The 22,986-nt window shown below is 35.1% G+C and overlaps 1 protein-coding gene across 1 annotated transcript in view; it reads right to left on the reverse strand.

Annotated features, from left to right (window-relative positions):
- LOC121374584 (serine/threonine-protein kinase RIO1-like) overlaps nt 1-22,986 on the reverse strand; it is a 54,796-nt gene that overhangs the window by 18,304 nt on the left and 13,506 nt on the right. Inside the window, exons 9-20 of the mRNA XM_041501689.1 lie at nt 22,561-22,647; nt 21,951-22,088; nt 21,455-21,558; nt 20,795-20,967; nt 17,947-18,039; nt 16,426-16,479; nt 15,758-15,970; nt 12,748-12,853; nt 11,779-11,843; nt 8,117-8,195; nt 1,637-1,721; nt 695-741 (exon numbers count right to left, since the gene is read on the reverse strand). Coding sequence (XP_041357623.1) covers nt 695-741; nt 1,637-1,721; nt 8,117-8,195; nt 11,779-11,843; nt 12,748-12,853; nt 15,758-15,970; nt 16,426-16,479; nt 17,947-18,039; nt 20,795-20,967; nt 21,455-21,558; nt 21,951-22,088; nt 22,561-22,647 — 1,244 coding nt within the window. The remainder of the gene's footprint in view (nt 1-694; nt 742-1,636; nt 1,722-8,116; nt 8,196-11,778; nt 11,844-12,747; nt 12,854-15,757; nt 15,971-16,425; nt 16,480-17,946; nt 18,040-20,794; nt 20,968-21,454; nt 21,559-21,950; nt 22,089-22,560; nt 22,648-22,986) is intronic.

Raw genomic sequence — 22,986 nt, forward strand, 5'->3', positions numbered from 1 at the left:
TGTCAACTGCTTCACAATTCATGAAAATATGGTTTTCACACATCATTTGTTGACATATAAATGGTATTTGAACAAAACAACAACATGAAATACATGTAGCCTCTATATATTTCTCAACTGAACTTTTCTTTCTTCCTAGTTTTAAGAATTTATTAATTGGACATGCATGCTACAAAACTACTAAAAGTTGAAATGAAGAAGAAAGATAAGAATCAAATAGAAAATAATACTGATCTATAAATGCCAAACTGCTATATTGGTCAATTCAATATACTATGCTACACTAAAAACAAAAAGACTTAATCCCAACCAATTCACTAAAAAGGAAGGAATGTTTAACACCCCAGCACATTTTTCAAATGAGTATATCCAAAGAGGTTTATAAAAGAGAAACAAGCCTACACTCTCAGACAGTGTCAGATTTATAAGGGGGCAAAGGGGGCAGTTGCCCAGGGCCCCCCTGTCAGAGGGGCCCCCCAGACTGGACTTCCTTTATTAAAAAAATTTAATAATTATAAAATTAGTTTTTTTTTTTTTTATTTGTCATATAATTTAATTTCCATCTTGAGGGGCCCCTGAACCTGAAGTGCCCCGGCCCCCCCTCCCCACCAAGGTTTAAATCTGGCCCTACTCTCAGACATCAGGCTGGAACAGAGCTCAATATCCATATCATCTTACAAAGCAGTCATCTTACCTGTCATGTTGCATGTTCTCTGGTTACTCTCAAAGTGATGTTGTTTTCTATAACAAAAAAATAAACTTAAAATAAACTGATTTGCAAAATTTGTTCCCCCTTCTTTTTAATCAATGAAATATCTTATATTTACATGTAAACAATTTGATGATTTCCTTCCAAATTTATTAGATAGCTTTTTTTTCTTTTTACTTTTTGTGCAACCTAAAAACAATTTTTTTTTTTTTTTTTCCTATTTGTAGCATCAACTGCAATATCAAGCCTCTGAAAATTGTGAGAGAAATTGTTTTGTTAGTGCATTGCGCGCACAACTCTAATTTTGCATAACCTATGTTGCAAAAAACTTAGGGCACCATTTAGATGAACATAACAGGTTACATTAAGTAAATGGGTTATCTGAATATAATTTTGCACAAACCATATCTTTAATTATCAAGAGGCCTGAATATGAAATAGGAAATATTGAGAGAAAAAAACCAAGAAGCTAAAATTACATATATGGTACAGGGTGGCTAGAATGTATATTCATACTCATCAGGAGTTTTTAATACCGGGTAATCTATTGATCATAAAATTAAAGCATCTACTAGGCAGCCTAAATGCATGGTATATTCCCAAGTCACACAGCTTGGGAATTAAACCGGCCTCAGTGGCACAGTGGTTAAGCCATCAGACTACAGGCTGGTAAGTACTGGGTTCGCAGCCTGTTACTGGCTCCAACCCAGAGCGAGTTCTTAAGGGCTCAATGGGTAGGTGTAAGGCCACTATACCCTCTTATCTCTCTCACTAACCCCTAACCAACTAACCCACTGTCCTCGACAGACAGCCCAGATAGCTGAGGGGTGTGCTCACACAGTGTGCTTGAACCTTAATTAGATATAAGCACAAAATTAGGCGGAAATGAAATGAAATTGGGAACTAAGGAAAATGTACAACAAGCACCTGGCCAACGTTATATACTCCTTGTCATCTGTATCACGTAGCTCTTTGATCCTTTTCTGTAAATACTTGTAAATCAGCCATCCTCCTAACAAAAATAAAAATAAAACTATTTATTAGTATTGCAATCAGGACTTGAAACCAGTATCACTGGAAGATTTCAATATATTCCCCTTCAGTAGCCTATTTTGTTTGCCCAACATTAAAGGAATGAATCTGTAATTTGTTTACGTCCATAATATATATATATATATATATATATATATATATATATATATATATATATATATACACACACATACAATTTAAAAAAATAAATTAAAATGCAATAGATATTTAAGTGTACCAGCTAAGCTAGTTTTAATTCTAACTAATTCTAAACCATAAAACGAGGCCCATGGGCCTAAACAGTCACCCGAGTAGGTTATTGACCCCACCTACCAATCTCATGGGGGTTTAGAATGATCAAATTCATAACTTTTTTCTCTATGTGTAAGAAAGCTTTCCACCAATTTTAGCTAAAACTGGTCTAGTACTAGTATTAGTTGTGAATAAATTACAGTTTTAATGCATTTCTCTATACAACTCCAGTGACTGCCATTTGTAAAATCTTCAGAAGCTGAAAAAAGCTCCCCTGAATTTTTTTTGCGAGAGTCATTGCTCTCCTCAGAAATTAGCATAACTTAAATGTTAAAATGTAAATGTCACCAAACTGATAATAATATACAACAATAAACTTAATATCTGTTCATGTTTCACTGTTCTATTCTGTCACATACAATCCACTTTAAAAATATCAAAAGTTGAACGGTTCTCCCTTTGCCCGCCATGTTTAAACTAAGAAGCGTGGTCAGCTAGCGACATCACACGTCCGTCTGATGTCAGGCGTAGGTGTACATGACAAATATGGCAAACCCTAATTTCCGCTCCCTGACAACACGCGAACATTTTGAAAGTAAAATGATAATTAAATATAACAGGGAGTTACTTAGAAAACAAGTAAATAAACATAGCAATATCATTTTATTTTGACATTGGTTACAATTAATTTGCCAGACTGCTACAAAAGCAACACACCTCGCCAGCTCGTTCTGCAAATTAGTGATAATTTGGAACATCTCAGCTGATTACGAATATTAGAAATAAGCCGAAGTGTTCCGAATGATCGGAATATTCCGATAGACAGTAAGACTTCTGCTTACATACATAAAATGAAAACAGTTGATACATGTTATATTGGGGAAAACACCACCGTTTTCCAACAAAAAAATTTGGTTTCAGTTTCAATTTCTCAAAAACTATAAAAGTTAACAATATAAAAGTTTTGCCTTGCAAATTTGTTAAGGGGAGCATTTTTTCATGCCGCGAGATATGTTTTACGGGCGCTATACAGGCATTGACGCAATCATGCCTGTCAAACGGCAGTCTTTGCAACTCTAGAGTAAACGTTACCCCTCCCTAAACACAAACAGGGGAACCATCATTAATAAAATTTGCAACTTTGATAAACCATTTAATGACCATTACATGTCATATGGGTTCTTCAGTAAAATATTCGATTATGGTTAGTTTTAGGGCAAGTTACCCCAGGGTTAAGGTTGATGACAGTCACTCTTCAGGCCCTTGTTTTGACTTTGTACACAATAAATAAAATATATTCAATGGTAATATTTTGATATGATATATTTGACAAAAGATATTTTTTCTTCTTTCATATTTTAAAACTTAAAATTAATAGTGTCCAGAATTATGAAGAAAAAGAAAAAATACCAACCTCAGGGCTTCTCGAATTTTTATAAAATCCACTAGCCATGGGATCAGTGATTTTTAAAATTTACTAGCCAGGATTAAAAATTCACTAGCCCTACTTTACTTTATTATAATAAAATTTTACTAAATAATACTAATAATGAGATATGTCACCTAAAAAGGGAGATAAAGGTGAAAAACACTAACATCGGGGGTTTGGGTGGGGGGTTGTATTATTAAAATTTACAAAATAGACATAACTGCAACATTTAACAATTAAAATTCACTAGCCGTTGGGCATGGCAATAGTAGTTATTTACTAGCCCAACATTGAATATCACTAGCCACAGGAAGCCCTGGACCAGTAAACAGCGATGTCTGCTCGTTATAGAAATGTGACAGGGGCCACAGTTAGAAGACCAGTTTTTATTTTATGTGGCGAAGCATTGAAATAATATAGCTCATCAGGGCTAGCTCTGGGTGAGCAAAACATTTTGCCAAATTGTCTAATAAAGTTTAAAAATTGCAGAAATTGTCAGTTATTTTTTAAAAAATGTCAATTATTACATGAAATTATTTCGCTAAATGCTTTCAAAATTTGCAGCTGGTGTATCTGGTGCATGCCAGAGCTAGCCCTGATCACTTTGAATTTGAATGACGTCACTTTGCAGGTCTCTCCGTGAGAGGCGAGCAGCAACTCGCGCGCGCCTCATACTCGCCTAAAACTTAAAACTGGCAAGTAGTTTATTGCTCGCCTCAATCGTTTTGCTATATTGTTTAAAAAAAGTCATGACTTAAAGAACTGTTTTAAATTGTAAACCCATTAAGACAATATCGTAAAAAACAGCTGTTTCATTCTTTAACACTAAACTATCACTGCAACAGACCACGGAAACATTGCTAACGGCATGGATGTTTGGAGTCCAGCACACAAAAACAATATCTTGAAAAAAGCTGTTGATAAATACCTTTCAACAAGGCGTAAAAGACAAACTCTGTCAGATACATGTGGTAGTAACAAAATCAAAACGGCAAAATTGGACAAAAATACCCCACTGTCTACTGTGCAGTTAGAGGAAGCCACTGATAACACAATCTCTCATGGAAGTGTCTGTGATAAAAGTGTGGCAGTTGATTCAGATTGGGATTTAGATAGTGGAACTAGTGAGTGTGACTGTGACTCACTGTCACTGTGACACTCACTTGTTCCACTATCTGATTCAATGTGTAATGAACGCTAAGGGTTAGGTTTGGAATTAATGTTACGAATCATAATCATAAGTTTTGAATTATTGTCATGAATCATATTACATTCTAAATAAAGCAATACACAATTTGTTTGTTGTTTATTTTTAATTTTTGAAATTGCTCTCCTCATTTGTATTTTTTGCCTGGGATCAGCTTCAGGAGAGCAGTGGATTGCTCTCCTGTTATTTTCAAATGGAGAGGACTGCTTTGCAATAACCATACACTGGGTACATGACGTTTCCATTTTAAGAATGCTGAAAAAATTCCAATACAAAATATTTGTTGTAATGGGGTGGGACATAGCCCAGTGGTAATTAATTAATTTCGCTATATGTTTCTATATAGCCTTAGTGGCTATAACATTTTTATTAATATCAGCAGGCCCGTGAAGTTTTGTATGTACCTTTGCCTGCATGGGGGACACATACCCTGAAAAGGACAACCCCTGTTGTCCAGCTCTTTCTCCCAGCATATTGGTTTAAACAGACACACCCTCTAAACCAGGCCGGAGTACACCCATTTTACACAAAAAGCACTACTTTTGCATGGGCCGGAATTACCACAAACAAGTCTTCAATGTCAGCAAGTTACACATGTTTACAAACTACATGCTATCCCCTGTCACTTCAGTCAAACAGTTGCCACTCCATAGCTGTCTGCCATGAAATAATCACAGTCAAACAGCAGACTACTTGCGCGGTCAAATTTCCGGATTTTGGACAACCAAATGGGAAGATAACTGTAATCTGAGGCCTATCAGTCCATTTTCCCCCCTAAAAACTGCCCCACACTAATGCATTCCAATGATATACATATTAAAGCAATGCTCGGTAAGTATCGGGATGTCACCTTTAAACTGAGAGTATATAGAGGCTGTGTTAAAACACCTACCACAGTGCCTTGCCATGGCCAATTTTAGCAATGGAAACTTGAGGGACACCAACTTCAAAATGTAATAACTTTATCAAATTTTGGAATTTCTTCATACAATGAGCAGCTATTTTTTCTTCTACATATGTTCTATCTGCACAGTGTTGTCTTGGAAAGATTTTGAAATATTTAAAGGAAACAAAATCAATCATTAGATTTTACTTCATTTTTAACGAATTATTAAACTTAAATTTAAATTTTTGAAAAAAATTTAAATCTAAAACTGTAAAATTTTGCATTATAGATATAATAAGTGGAGGCTTATTAAAGATATGGTGACTGAATTCATGATACATTATTAGAAATGTGTCAGAGGGATGGTGAAAGTCACAAAATTGGAGCCATTTGCAACACATTTTTACACATTAATTTCAGGGAAAATTAGACATGATAGGCCTCAGATTCAATTTTGACCTGCTGTATTTACTTAATCTATTTCATTTACTGTATTAGACATGTAGCCACTTTGTAAAAGGCAAAACAGTCCATATAAATGCATATTAATATGAATATGCCCTACAGATATTACTTAGGTATACACCATAATATGTTTTTTGTTGACGACAACTTTGAAAATGAAGATTTTGTCACAAAATGCTGATATAAATCCTACCAAGAGGTACTTGCACCATATTTTTCAGTTTCCAGTGATAACTGTTAACAAGTGTAGTCATGTGCCAGTGTCTTGGATACCTCAGTGTAGTATTTCTTGATTGGAAGGATGTTTGTAGTAATGACCACTGTATATGCATTATGGATTATTCTGCCATATGTATTACATTTACAAGCCAAATGTTAACCTTTTTGGCACATTTTCTGCAATAAACTTAACAAGTATACCAGCATCTGATTACTGAACACAATAAATACATTCAGACAGCATAGAATATTAGCCTATTAGATTTTCTAAGGATAAAAGACCATTTTTGAAAAATGACTGAAGTGTGTAATTTACATAAATGTAAGTGAAATGTATTATTAGAGTACTTAATATTGTTAAAAACTGTATACTATTTATTTAAAGTGTTTAATTACATTTAGTAGTGATATATTCATTATATTTAGATCTTCTGTCCAATTGCAATAATTGAGAAACTCATTAAAATTCAATATGTAAAAAAAAAAAAAAATCTCAATATTGACCGACAAAATCCAACTTTTGCTCTTTTTTACCAAATTATTAGCTCAAAACTGTTAAAAAATATTGCAACAACCTGTAGTAACATCAGAGGTCATTTTATGCTATTTTGGAGGATATTGAAATTTAAAAGTTGAAAATTTTAATTTTAATTTTTAATAAATTCAAAAAAAATGTTTTTTAATTTAATAAAATATTTAGAAAATAAATAAATTAGTTTTCATATTCCTTGTGGTATTCATAATCAGTCTGTGTAATTTCACCTCTCTGGTTATAATACTTTCATCAGAATCAAGCATTTAACCGGTGTAATGTGTGAACTATATCAGGCCTCAGACCACAATTAATTTCGCTATATGTTTCTATGTAGCCTTAGTGGTTATAACATTTTTATTAATATCAGCAGGCCCGTGAAGTTTTGTATGTACCTTTGCCTGCATGGGGGACACATACCCTGAAAAGGACAACCCCTGTTGTCCAGCTCTTTCTCCCAGCATATTGGTTTAAACAGACACACCCTCTAAACCAGGCCGGAGTACACCCATTTCACACAAAAAGCACTACTTTTGCATGGGCCGGAATTACCACAAACAAGTCTTCAATGTCAGCAAGTTACACATGTTTACAAACTACATGCTATCCCCTGTCACTTGCCACTTCATAGCTGTCTGCCATGAAATAATCACAGTCAAACAGCAGACTACTTGCGCGGTCAAATTTCCGGATTTTGGACAACCAAATGGGAAGATAACTGTAATCTGAGGCCACCTCGCTTGATGTGAGATCGGTCTGGGATTGATCCCCATCGGTGGGCCCATTGGGCTATTTCTCATTCCAGCCAGTGCACGACTGGTATATCAAAGGCTGTGGTATGTACTATCCTGTCTGTGGGATGGTGCATATAAAAGATCCCTTACTACTAATGAAAAAATGTAGCAGGTTTCCTCTCTAAGACTACTGGTCAAAATTACCAAATGTTTGACATCCAATAGCCGATGATCACTGAATGACAATGAACCGGCCTTGGTGGCGTAGTGGTTAGGCCATCGGTCTACAGGCTGGTAGGTACTGGGTTCGGATCCCAGTCGAGGCAAGGCTCAATGGGTAGGTGTAAACAACTTGCACCGACCAGTGATCCATAACTGGTTTAACAAAGGCCATGGTTTGTACTATCCTGCCTGTGGGAAGCGCAAATAAAAGATCCCTTGCTGCCTGTCGTAAAAGAGTAGCCTATGTGGTGACTGCGGGTTTCCTCTTAAAAACTGTCAGAATGACCATAAGCTTGACGTCCAATAGTCATTCGATAAAACAAACTTTACTTTTTTGAATGGCAACGACCGATTCATTCATCAATGAGAGGTTCACTAAGGTTGGAGAAAACCGGCGACAAATTAGCATCAATGAATTAAGTCACTAACCACAAACCACCGTTCCAGTGAATATAAATTTCTTTCGATGTCGTTTAATAAAATTCCAAAGTCTGCTAAACATAGTTGTCTAAAAGCAATAAATCTGAGATATTATTAATTGATAAGATTTAAATTTAATATAATAACAACACAGATCAAACTTTGGAACCGGAAGTTGATTATTTAGTATTTTCAAACACAGAAGATTCCTCAATTTGCCCCAATTAGGGGAGATAACTGTTACCGGACTTAAAAAAAAAAAAAAAAATGCACAAGAGCATCTTGTCACCAGTTTCTATTTTTGTAGTGACTAAAATGTCAATTAAAAAGTGCTAAATAATAACTAATGAACAAAAGATTATTCTAATATTAAAAGTATTTTTTGTTTTAGTATATTTTCAGTCTTTGAATATACCATAAGTTCTGTGATGGGTCAGTCAATGCCCCCGTGATTTCCCGCACCAGTCCCACTTCTAACTAGTACTTTAAAAAACCCAAAAAAGAAACACCCTAAGTTGTGACACGTGCATTCCCGACATAAACGTGCTTATAATACATATAAATGCATGCAGTAGATAGGTTTTTGAATAGAGATTCATAAATGTAAAAATTTTACTTGTGCACTTAGGGATGACATTGACAACCTCTTGCTGATAATTGGAATTTGCCTATAATGAGCCTATGGTACTACACAATATTCTGGGTTAGCTTTGTTTAACTAACTTACCATACATGAAGCACCTAACGTGTTTCATAGAGTGTCATTTAAAACAGGAGTCTTTGTTTACATCAAGAATAGGTAGGCCTAATAAATGATTAATGTGCATTAGCCATATATTCTAGGAGTGATAGTGAGCAAGTAAAGTGGGAGTAACCATTTCCAACATGTTACCCGTAGAACCAACTCCCCATACCCCACCCCCAAAATTAAAAAAAAAATCAAAAAAAAAATCCAACCAAACAAACAAAACAAGAAACAAACAACAACAATATACAAACACAAAACAAATTTTAGTGCCTACCGCCTTCCACCTTTTAAATTGGCCATCAAAGATGGTCCCTCACACTGTAGTTTTACATAATTATATAAATATATTCATATATTTACCTTTTGTGACACCCAATATTCTATTTACATTTTTGTTTTGCTGGGGTGTCATTAAACATTAATTAATTCATTCATTCATTCATTCATTTATTCAAAAATGCTCATAGGCCTAATGGTGTTGTTTTTCAAGCAATTCCAAATTATTTTTGTATGACACTACTGAGAAGTGTGTTTTAAATAGGAGTTGTGGACTGAATGTGTGTGGTATATATACCCTACTATTCAAAGTAGTGTTTATTTTTCAGCTCTAGGCTACAGACCAAGCAAAGACATATTTAAATATATTATACTATCCAAAGAATTTAAGAGTAAAAAGTAATAACCAAATCGGTGAATTAAATTGATGATGTAAACTACATCCAAAATTTATTGTTCCATAATTACAGAAGATCATAAATAAACGTCACTGTATACAAGTGAGTCATGTGACATGCTGTCAAAGTTGGAGGGGGTCAAACATGGCGTTTACACATTAGCACATTTGTTTAATAGTGAGTGAATCTACCCCTGGCGCGAAGACATTCAACACATCTTTGTCTCATGCTGTTTATCAGACGTCTGAAGAAGTCTTAGAGAATGGTGTGCACTCTGCCACAGGAAGTTGACCCATATTTTGCAGGTTGGCGTGATGATCCCAAACTCGCCTTCCCAACTCATCCCAGGCGTTCTTTATTGAAGCCAAGTCAGGCAAATATGCTGGCCAATCCAATCTGGCGACACCTTGTTGCCGGAGAAAGTCCGTCACCACCTAAGCCCGGTGTGGTTTGGCATTGTCCTGCAGAACTTCCCCGCATTCAATCTGCTACAAGCCTGGGAGAACCAATGGCCGGATAATCTCATTCAGATAGCGGATACCAGTCAGACTGCCAACCACCACGTAGAGAGAGGTTATCTGTGATGGTTAGAGATGCTGCCCCACATCATCATGCTGCCTCCACCAAACTAGTTATGTTTTCTGATGCTGATGTCAGCGAAGCACTCTCCTGGACGTTTGTAGATGCAGACGATGAAAAGAAAGAAATGTTTTATTTAACGACGCACTCAACACATTTTATTTACGGTTATATGGCGTCAGACATAATGGTTAAGGACCACACAGATTTCGAGAGAAAACCCGCTGTCGCCACTACATGGGCTACTCTTCCGATTAGCAGCAAGGGATCTTTTATTTGCGCTTCCCACAGACAGGATAGCACAAACCATGGCCTTTGTTGGAAACAGTTATGGATCACTGGTCGGTACAAGTGGTTTACACCTACCCACTGAGCCTTGCGGAGCACTCACTCAGGGTTTGGAGTCGGTATCTGGATTAAAAATCCCATGCCTCGAATGGGAACCGAACCCAGTACCTACCAGCCTGTAGACCGATGGCCTGCCACGACGCCGGTCCCGCAGACGAGGAGTGCACCAGTCACATCTGGTCATTCTTTGACGTGGTAGGAGTGGTGGTCGAACAATCTGGCAACGGCAGCGCAAATTATTTGCTCTCATACGATTGCGTATGGTTTTATCAGACACTAGAGTTTGTCATGTAATCGGTGTGTAGTGACTGTGCGTTGGCGTATAGCCATATTGGTGACATAGTGGTCATTTCTATGTGTAATGCTTCGGGGTCTTCCTGAACTTGGGACGATTTCTAATATAATTTTTTGCTTGGTACAGTTGCCAAAGTCGACCAACAACGCACTGACTGATATGAAGGAAGGTAGGTAATGTTTTATTTAACGACGCACTTGACATTTTATTTACGGTTACACAGACATATGGTTAAGGACCACACAGATATCGAGAGGAAACCCGCTGTTGCTACTTCATGGGCTACTCTTTTCAATTAGCAGCAAGAGTTCTTTTATATGCACCATCCCATCTCGTTGGTTCTGGTTTGGGTGCAAAGAAAAAAAAAAGACAAATGTTTTATTTAACGACACTCCACACATTTTATTTACGGTTATATGGCGTCAGACCACACAGATTTTGAGAGGAAACCCGCTGTCGCCACTACATGGGCTACTCTTTCCGATTAGCAGCAAGGGATCTTTTATTTGCACTTCCCACAGGCAGAATAGCACAAACCATGGCCTTTGTTGAATCAGTTATGGATCACTGGTCGGTGCAAGCGGTTTACACCTACCCATTGAGCCTTGCGGAGCACTCTCAGGGTTTGGGAGTCTGTATCTGGATTAAAAATCCCATGCCTCGACTGGGATCCGAACCCATTACCTACCAGACTTTAGACTGATGGCCTAACCACGACACCAGCGAGGCCGGTGATTTGGTTTGGGTGCAAATGCAAGCATGTTTTCACCATTAGAACTAGTCGACAATGTCAATGGCAGTGGATTTGAATTAATTTTTGGGTTAGTCAGACCCAATTTCGTCCGGTGACCCATTGCATGTCATGTCATTGCTCTACCAATAAATTAAAAATTAAACCCACCATTCTTCAGACAGTGTGTCACCTTAAATTGGATACCAAACTGGCAGCGATTATAAAAGATCCAGAGTCCGTAATAAAATTTTAATTTTCTTTTGTGAACATAAATTTGTTATGTAGACATCGTACTGCAGTCAATACATCATCATCATACTTCATCTCTGCTGGCTTCCAACTTAAGAAGTTGTTAAATACTGCAATTTTAAAAGGTTTTTGTAGTAGGCGAAATGCTCACCTACAGCTTGAGATTGGCTACATCAATTTTATATCAATAACTTTTGCAACAAATAAATAGAACTTAAAGGGACTATCTTGAGTTTGCAACAACTAGCAAATTTCCAAATAATAAATATTTTTTAACTAAAGTTACATTATGAATAGTTTATTGTTTAGAATATCAGTTTTTATGAATCAAATGGGTCATCCTAATGTTTGTAGTAGTTCAAATTTCCCAATATAAATTTTTTTGAACGTAAGAAAACATGTTACAATGGCTGCAAGCCAGGAAAGGTCCTTTAAAAAGCAAATATTATCCCTCTAACCCACAGCAATATATATTTTTTATTCAGCAGCAAATAACTGCTATCAGTAATGTCCCTAATTTATGGCAATTTATGTAACAGCTACTACAATTACCGTTTAGTGTCTGGGGCCTAGCCAGAGAGGAAAAAAATGCAGAGGCAAACAAGGACCTGTAAAATAAGTATCAAGTGTCATGGTACAAATTAAATAAATCTGGGGAAATTCCAGACGAGGCAAATGCCTCTCTGCCTCATGCTGGCTACGCCATTGAGTGTCATCATTAAGTTTGAGTCCTGCACCTGGACTGTACTTAATTTTGAATCCACTGATCGAAGTGAGGTTTGGGTGGGAGAAAAAATTGGCCAGGAGATCATCCCAAAATCGCCTTTTCCCGTCTATTCTTTATAACCATCAAATTTGATTCTCTAGATTTAATTTATTTTTTTCAAATTACAACAAACCAAAAACAAAATAAGATGATATTGAAATCATGCTATAATTTAACATTTTATTTCAATGTTTATATACAGATTCTTATCACAGACACAATATTCAAGTCCTTTCTCTATCAGTGACTGGGTTTTCCCTGTTTTGTAATTTTCTCTCTTCTCTTCTTTACATGTTTGGGAACTTTTGTTTTTCTTTTCTCTCGTTGAGCTTCTTTTGTCACCTTTTTCCGTAACTGCAAAACAATATTTAAGTCTTCATGAAATTTATGTTTGAGAAACTAGAATGGACAGTAATTGTTTACACATGACTCATATATTATTATAAGTGATGAAAAATATATCCTGAGACTGTATTAACACTTACAGGCTATAAAACTACTATGACATCTATGACCAGCATGCTTGATATCAACCTTGGTGGGATGCATCATAATCAAGTCGTGCACATCAATAGACGCACACGTCACATTTTCTATCAAGCTCGCGAGCACGCGCAAACCAGTTATGTCACATTTATCAACAAACAATAAAACAACACTTCTGCTTCGTTGACAGAATATGTCTAAAATGAAAAATATTTTCATAAGTGATTTACATCATTTGTTTTTTCATCAGTGAAAAGTCAGTTTTCTCTAATATCAAATACAAGGGTCCAGAGACGCAAATTGCCGAAAATGTAAATAGAATGGAGTGCACGACTATTCGTTACGTTTTAAGTAGTATGCCAAAAGTGGGTTCTATTTAAAATCTTGTTTTGGCAAATGAATTCAGCAGCAAATATTAATAACAAATAGTGTGTTATATACAGCAAAGGACTAACTATCTAAGTAAATAATATTTGTTTTATTTCTTTTCAGTTACATGTTTACTTTACTGTTTGTTCTTAGGTGCGCGACTATTGATTACTCCAGGATATGCACAGAAATTAATTTCATATGTCAACTTTATAATAAAAAGTGAAATCAATAAAACTGTTATCAGTAAGGAGATTCTGCACTCTGGTCTCTCAACCAGTAGGAGTTGGATCTCTTATTTCATCATTAAATCATGAGTAACAGACAACAAGATACACACAACTAATTTATTTAGATCTATAACAAACTTGTATATTTGCTCAACAACACCTCGGCTTATTTTTTAAACTATGGCTATTCCATGTGTAACATACAATTATTTTAACATTTTGCTGCAATCAAACAGACTATATTTCTTTTTTATGTGCTTTCCCAGATAGGGAAATATACCAAGTCAAATGGATTTTTGCCCCCCATCCCAAAGAGTGCTCTGCAAATGATGTAATTTAAACCAATTGTAGAGCACTGATTGGGATAGAGAAAAAGACCTCTCTCCAGCAATGGAATTTGATCTTAAAGACGAGTGCTTTCCCACCAAGATACATTTTACCCAATTTGTAAGCCAAAGAAAGAAAAAAATATACTGAGACTTATTATCAAGATTTCTAAAATACAACCAATGGTACAAAACTAAGAGTTATTGTTAAAGTCATATAAAAATATGCAAGTTGTGACCCTATTAGTGAGGAATGTTTTTTAACCTTAATGCATTAAACTACAAAAATAGACAGAATCATTATAATTAAATAATGAAGAAGAAGAAATAAGTTTGTTTTGTTTAATGACACCACTAGAGCACACTAATTAATCATCGGCTATTGGATGTCAAACATTTGGTAATTATGATAGAGGAAACCCGCTACATTTTTCCTAATGCAGTAAGGGATCTTTTATATGTACTTTCCCACAGGCAGGAAAGCACATACCACGACCTTTGTCTAGTTGTGGTGCACTGGTTGGAACGAGAGAAAAAAACAATCAGCTAAATGAATCCACTGAGGAGGTTCGATCCTATGACGCAAGCACCTCAAGCGAGCACTCAACCGACTGAGCTAAATCCCGCCCCTCAAATATTAAATAATGAAATTAAATAATGAAAGCCAAAAGGTCAATATAAACTGTTATCATGAAGTTATCAGTAAGGAGATTCTGCACCCTGGTCTCTCAACCAGTAGGAGTTGGATCTCTTATTTCATCATTAAATCATGAGTAACAGACAAAAAGATACACAGGACTAATTTATTTAGATCTATAACAAACTTGTATGCATTCACTGCTATTGAAAAAAAAAAAGAAAAAAGGAAAAAAAAGTCTGAATGTTTAAACACCATTAAGTCCAGACTAATCATGAGCCCTATTTCACTCCAACAATGCTTCATAAGCCATTGTGTCATCTCAGGTATTTAATAACCATACTTGTATGGGATTACATTCAAGCCTAGTAAGATTTCAAAAAGTACTGATGTCAATTTGTAAACAATTTGAATTCATATACAGACAGGCCTACAGGTACCTGTGTATGCCAACTAGAAGACTATACAATTTACTTATTTGCCCAACATATATAACGGGGAAAAAAACAAACCTATAAAAGAATCCAATACAATTTGAGGTTTCATAGAAATTACATACATTACATTAAAAAAACAACAACAAACAATTGTGAAAAACATTCTCAATATAATATAAGGTTCAAATCAAAAGTTTCAGCTGGCTTTCTTCTAACTAATAACTTTGTTACCTAATAGCCAAGACATTTTTCACACCGGGGTGTCATTAAGTATTCATTAAGTATTCATTCATTCATTCATTCATTCATTAAACTTGTAACATGTGTATAAGTCATCAGTTTCAAGATTCTGCATCCTGGTAATAAACCCAGTGGGAGTTGGATCTCTTATTTCATCACATGACTCATAAAATAAATTAAAAAACATCAAAGAATATTATAGGTGGACTTTCAGACACATGCATGATATAATGCACACAGACAAAATTAAGGAGACAAATATGTGATTAAAAAAAAAAAGATATTGGGGATTTCTTTTTAGGATCCTGCCAGATATTATATATTTTTTTATATATAATACTGGTATATTGGTATTCCACCTCATAATAATCATCTTATGCTTCCAACTTAAAATCTTGGATTCGTGGAAGCATGCAATCCTAAATATACAGCCTGGTTTATATATTCCTATGCAACCACCACCACATAGTGCAAATTTACAAATTGTCACTACTGTAATCTTTAAAATATGCAACAATCCATTTTTCTCATACCTTTTTACTGTTGGGAGATTCATCTCTTGGTCTTCTTGAGATAGGTTTGTTACCGTGTGTCTCGTCTCCTTCACTGCCAGACTGTGAACCGAATCCATCATCACCAGACTGGGATCCAGACCCGTCACTGTCGGAATCAGAACTCGCATCACCACTGCCTTTTAGTCTCTCACAGACCCCGTCGTCTTGTGACTTATCTAACAAATGTGGGGTCTGGAACAAACAAGGAAGGTTTGCTTAATGACACCATAGTACACTGTTTATCCTAAGAACATGGTTTAATCAGAGGCAGATATCTAAATCTGTCATCTCATGAACAGAGGATATTTTTAGAGTCAAGAAATTGTCCCATGGCATAATATTTTACAAAAAACTATTACGTTTAGCTCAGTTCCTTTCACTAGCAACTAAATACAAAGTTTATTTGAAACTACTGATAGCTCAAGCTTGTTGGCTTGGTCCATTAAACACCAAGACAATAAAAGTAACTGGGTTAGAGAATGAACCCCCCCAACCTGCATTTCAGCAGAAAAGATTGCACCAGCCATGATGGGAAAAATCTTTATTTAGTAAATTAACCAAAGTGATTGAAAACTGCAAACACATTCCCATTAAAAACATTTTAAAAATCTTTATTTATCTTCTTAAATTATTACAAAAACTATTACCTTTTGAACTCCGGACAGATCTTGATTCAATCCTGTGACTGTGTGATACAAAACCTGCAAAATATGACAACAAATGTAATCATAATCCATCTTTATATGGATGTTTTCAGCCTCTACACACTCATGAAGTAGCTAGTATGTCTAACAAATCATCAGTATTGAGACTCTGCATCCTGGCGTTGAAACCAGTGGGAGTTGGATCTCTTTTATCATCATGTGATTCATGGTAAGAGACAACATTATATTGTATAATATAGAACGAGGTGGTCTAGTATTATATTTTTTTAAACAATATTTATTCTGTCTTTTACATGGCTGTAGGGATTGTCGAAAGGCATACACCTATATTAGGACCGTACCACACAAATTTAGAACAGATACCTTCATGTAAACAATAACGGTCAATAACTGATAGAAGTAGTAACAACAGCTGTGGATAATTGAACATAAAGTAATCAGTTATGATACATAACTGACAGAAGATTATTATCTTTGCAAATTTACATTTACGATCAAGGATGTATAAACAAAAAACATTTTTAAAAATATTTTTAACGACACCACTAGAGCACATTGATTTATTAATCATCGGCTACTGGATGTCAAACATTTGGTAATTTTGACAATCATCAGAGGAAACCCGCTACATTTTTTCTAATGAAGCAAGGGATCTTTTATATGCACTTTCTCACAGACAGGATAGTACAACACTCGTTCCAACCAATACATCACTGGTTCGAACGAGAAATAGCCCAATGGGCCCACCGATGGGGATCGATCCCAAACTGACCGCGTATCAAGCAAGCGCTTTACCACTGGGCTACGTCCTGTCCCACGTCCTGACCCAGGTGTATAAACAAGTCAAACTAAAACCAGATATGCAATAACAAAGGTTGCATAGTTTCTTTCAAAACATGTTGATTTAATCAGTAAAATAGAAAGCAAAAACTCTTCAGATCTCTAAGGCTCAAGAGACACCACAGTTAGGTCTGTGAGTATAGTACGTTGAAAATGAAACACAATGAATCAAATGAAACACAACACACTGTGTACTACAGATCTGGCAAAGGTGACAAAGAACATGTACTATATTTTAAAACTATTACCCTGATGGCTGCACAATGTTCAAACCATATTTTTTAATTTTTCTTAATAAACAACTTAAGTTTATATTAATCAATGTGGAATTAAAAAAATTATTGTAGGTATTTATGAAAGAAATTATATCTGAAAATAAGAATGCAGTTAATATATATAGATAACATGTATCAGCTACAGACCCAGACATCAAAAACACCAGACATTGTGACTTTGCCACATTTGGCAGACCCAGATCCAGCTTCGGTGTGTTTTGAGCCAAAGCAGAATAAACTCTACATCTCATTGCATCCCACTCATACTGCTGCAATTACTAAACACATGAATGAACTGCTGTTGTTCAACCATTAAAAGAAGCAGTCATATTTTGTCTGGTACTGTATCATGTCGCAATAATGCCATTTCTATGACTCTTTAACAAACCTTTTCTCCAGTGCCTGCTTTCGCCTTTCTGTAATCTTGCTCAAAATTGATGACTTCATCTAGTGTACGTGGGATGTAAGAGTGCTTAAAAACCTGACACAAATAAAAGGTAAAATATTACTAGTTACATGTGAAAATAATATTTCGGTCACACCATTTTATGAATGTAACATGTCAAGTTATATTTACCTGTGACAGTGAATTATCAAAATATTTAGTCAGCAGATATTAATTTTCATCCCTTGGGCTTGTCTTTGAATAATAAGTAATTAATGAACAGTTAGGCTTACTAGCACTTCCACTTTAACCTACATGTATGTGTGTTGACGGTTCTGTCATTGTCATCAGAATGTGGGGTTTTCTGCAAGCTGATGCAAGATCAGTAAGAGTTGGATTGCACATTTCATCACATGACTAACATTAAACAAAAATTCCTATCAAATATAAAAACGAATCTATCAAGTATGCTACCATAAGCTGATAACTGTTTTGCAGAACTTTTTTCTTGCCAAAAACGAATTCACTCACAGTTAATATGGATTACTTTTGTCACCATGGATGTCTAACCACTGTATGAACTAAACCTTTGCCACAATTACAACATTCTTAGATGTCATTAATATATGTAGAAGGCTATAATTTGAAACATCCTATTTCCTAGTGTCATTTCCCGATTTCATTTAATATACCTAAACCACAAAATTAACTCTGCCGTGGCCTGTCCCAAGCCCAGATGAGAAAGGAGGAGGGTTGAGCGTGGGGCCAGCACCCACACCTCATAAAAAAACCCTACTTGCTACAGAAACACCATAAAAATATGGTTCTTATATTGTAAACAAAATTCAATTCTTTTTACAAATTTAAATAAAAAGTACATGCATATTATCAATTGAATTTTGATTTCATTGCAAACAAATACATCAAATTTTATCTGTTCATTTCTAGTCCTACTTCAATTATAGTGTGTATTAACAGTGTTTCAGAAAGTCATATCAGATAAGAATAATCTGCAACCTGATCAAACACCAGTAAGTGTTGGATTGTAAAGTTCATCACATGACTTATGTAAAATGGTAACTGGATTTTGCCGAACAATCGTAGCTTGATATATAGTCTTGATTTACTCAGTTTTTGATGATGGTCTTATTATATATAGATAATGAACACAGATATGCTGAAGACCGATAAGGAAGCAAATTGACCAATTCAGACTTAGATTAATAGAATCAATCACCGTAGTGAGGTACAGATACGGCAGGAAACGTTTTATTTTATTTAACGACGCACTCAACACATTTTTTATTTACGGTTATATGGCGTCGGACATATGGTTAACGACCATTAAGAGAGGAAACCTGCTGTCGCCACTTCATAGGCTACTCTCTTCGATTAGCAGCAAGGGATCTTTTATATGCACCAACCCACAGACCAAATAGCACATACCACAGCCGTTGATACACCAGTCGTGCTGCACTGGCTGGAACGAGGCCCAATGGGCCCACCCACAGGGATCGATCCTAAACAGACCGTGCATCAAGAGAGCGCTTTACCACTGGGTCAGACAACGCAATGCAAACCAGAGGAACAAAATGTTCTTTGTGAGGAGAGGTTTACCAAAGACCTTAACAAAAAAACATTTTGTCACGAGGGTTGGAATTGTTTTATCTACACCTCACAACGGTGATCGATTTTTTTTTTTTTTTTGCATTTAATTACAGCAACAAAACATTAATTTTATAAGCTAAAGTTTGTTTATTCTAGAACGATTCATAAATGTTCACCTACAAACTCATTTAATCATATGTGGAAAAAATATAGTCCACATTATGCAACAACATAAAATGTAACAACTTAACCATAAATATAAAATTAAAAATACTAATTTGTTTAAATATTTTTAAAACAAGGATTCAAAGTGAAGTGGCAACTAGGGGAATATAAGGTGATGCAAGATCCTACTTCAATTAGAGTGTGTGATAACAGCGTTTCAGCAAGTCATCAGATAAGAATAATCTGCAACCTGATCAAAGACCAGTAAGGGTTGGATTGCATATTTCATCACGTGACTTGTGAAAAACGTTAACTGGATTTTGCAGAACAATTGTAGATCGATCTATTGTCTTGAATGACTCAGTGTTTGATGATGGTCTTCTTATTATATGTATAGATGATGAACACATATGTTGAAGACCAACAAAGGAAGCAAACTGACTAATTCAAACATAGCTTTAAATATTATATTTGGTTTCTAGACTGGTAGCCATTGTGTTGTATCAGTACTGTTATTACATGTATTGGGGCCAGTGATTCTGCCGAGGTCATCATTAACTATTTTTAGTTACTTGTAACCAGACCCATATTTTGACAGCACGTTGGACAGCAATTTTTGCAGTTTTATATTTAAATTATTAGTGGCATTAAGAGTAGGTCAAGGTTAAGAAGACTTTAAAACTGAACGTTGTATTGAAATGATCTTAAGATGGTGTTAACTGGATATTCAGACTTTTTTTTTAAAGAACATAATTGAGATTAAAATCCATAAATCCATTCATAAAGCATCAAAATTCATGCATCATAACCAGTTGGTAATTGAGAATTAAAACATATTATCATACACATACAATGACACCAATGCCAATTTTATCTCCTTTATAGCTCCTTGAATTCTTAGGTTAGCTTTTGATAAAGTAGTCAGAACATGGAGCCATCAGAAAAAAATATTCTGCAACCTGATTCAAGATCAGTAAGTGTTGGATTGCATATTTCATCATGTGACTCGTACGGTTTTAATTAATTATTGGAATAAGAAATATACAGAACATTTGTCATATTGCAATGTATATTTCACCTCTTCATCTATTTTTTCTTGTTCTGAGACATCTTGGTAAGTTCGATTTGCTGAAATTGACATTGCTTTATCAAGGTAGTCATCAATATTTTCTTCTGTAATCGCCAAGTCGGTAATGAAGTCAAATAATTCCTTTATTGTCATAGTTGAAACTTGATTCTTTCGGAAGTATTCTACAAACAAAATTCAAATCTATAAATATTCAATATAGTTTTTTAAAAAAATTAACGAGTCAATTATACATATCAGGTTTGAATAAATTAAACCATTATTATAAACAGAAAATTTATGTTACTGAAATGCTGATGACCCATTACATTAATACTAAGACAGTAATTTTTAGCATTGTGATGCTTTACACAGATAAATTCTTTTTTAACTGAGCAGTATTTTTTCATTACTTTTGCTTGTTATTGCCGTTTACTTATACTGGTTTTAAAATAATAGAAAATAATGCTAGCAATATGGCAAAATGTGCATGAAAATTTCTGGAAAAATAATATATTTCTTTACCAATCAAAATATCAATATTAAATATGCTAATTACCTTTTTGCTAATTTATTATGAAATACACTTTTCAAATTCAGTTGCTTTGTTAACAAGTGCGACTCTTGGAACCATTTAACCGTTGTATTGATATGGCCGAGATGAAGAATTACCTGTGATGTTGGTGCAGTCCTTTCTGAGGAACTCCAGGGCGTGGGGGTGGTCATGTTCCACAGACTGGGATACATCAATTACACACAAATGACCATCGTCATATCTGTCAAAACAAAAAAAGAAATATAATGGGACTTTTTGTATATAACTTGCATTTCACCAGGTAAAGCCGCCACACATCACAAATACTCCACTTTATTCATGAAAACATTACTAAATTAAATGTTCTCATGATAAAAATACAGATAGCTCCACATTTTATTTTATGAAGGTTACTTCTACAACAAAAGGTCATCTGTTGGTTCTACCTCTTAGATGTACACAGATTCATAGATTCCCATAATTTTTTTTATCAAATTAAAAATGTGACATCAGTATTTAGGCCTCTCATGTTAATATTAAATTTAAAACTCAAGTGAAAATTTTATTCTTAATTTAAATACTCTGCTAAAACTTAGGTGTTTTACTTTGTGTGGTATTTCTACAGTTACTTACAACAAGTTGAATTCACTGAGATCTGCATGGATGAGATGACACTCATGGTATAAAGATCTCATCATATGAATACACTCGAGGTACAGTTCTCGGGCCTTCGACTCGGAAAGTGTCACATCTTTGAGAAGCGGAGCTGGCCTGAAATATAAAAACATCCAATATAATTAATAAAAAAACAAAATTAAAATAGGAATATCTAGGCAAATATATTTATAAGAATGTAAAATGTCAAGAAAATAGCACACTGGTGTAAGACGATTTTTAGGTTGTAGATTGGGAGGAAAAACACATAAAAAGTATATAGTTTTTAAAAATCATGACGACATAACAATCAATAGATAAACCCCTTTTATTTTCAAAATAAAATAAAATGAAGAAACATGATGTACATACAATTCAATAACCCAATAAATATATCTGTAGGTTTACTTCACAAAATCCTAATGACATTTTATTTGTCAATTTAAATAATTATAAAACAATTTTCACCTGGTGTCTGCCAAGGTCACATACTACATAGCAAAATTAATTTATTAATAGTTATTATAAAGATCTGCCAACCGTGTAAAATGGCCCAAATTACTAAATATCAGTGATAGTAATGAAGTACCAGCCATTAGACCCGATGAAGCCCATCACCAGCACGTGACTCCGGAGCATTATAGGTTCAGGACATCTTATCCCAGCCTGGTGGATTCTGGAAAAGAACAAACACAAAAACAATCCAGTTAACGAAATGAGTCTCTCAGATTAGACAGAGGATACTCCCCTCGTGTCTTGTGATATCATAATTTATCAGCATGAGTTGATAAAAATACGAAATCAGAGGCGTGCCAAGGATTTTTATACTTTTATCAATGAGTGCTGATAAATTATGATATCACAAGACACGGGGGTGTGGGGTATTCTTTTTATCATCCATTATCATTCTTTTCATTTGCGATAATTGTAAACAATGTCAGTAATGTGGGTTGAATGCCACTATATTTGGCAGCGGTAGACTCGTTAACTAGCAGAACGACAGTGGCGTTACGTC

The sequence above is a fragment of the Gigantopelta aegis genome, chromosome 6, assembly GCF_016097555.1.
Source record: "Gigantopelta aegis isolate Gae_Host chromosome 6, Gae_host_genome, whole genome shotgun sequence".
Taxonomy (NCBI): domain Eukaryota; kingdom Metazoa; phylum Mollusca; class Gastropoda; order Neomphalida; family Peltospiridae; genus Gigantopelta; species Gigantopelta aegis.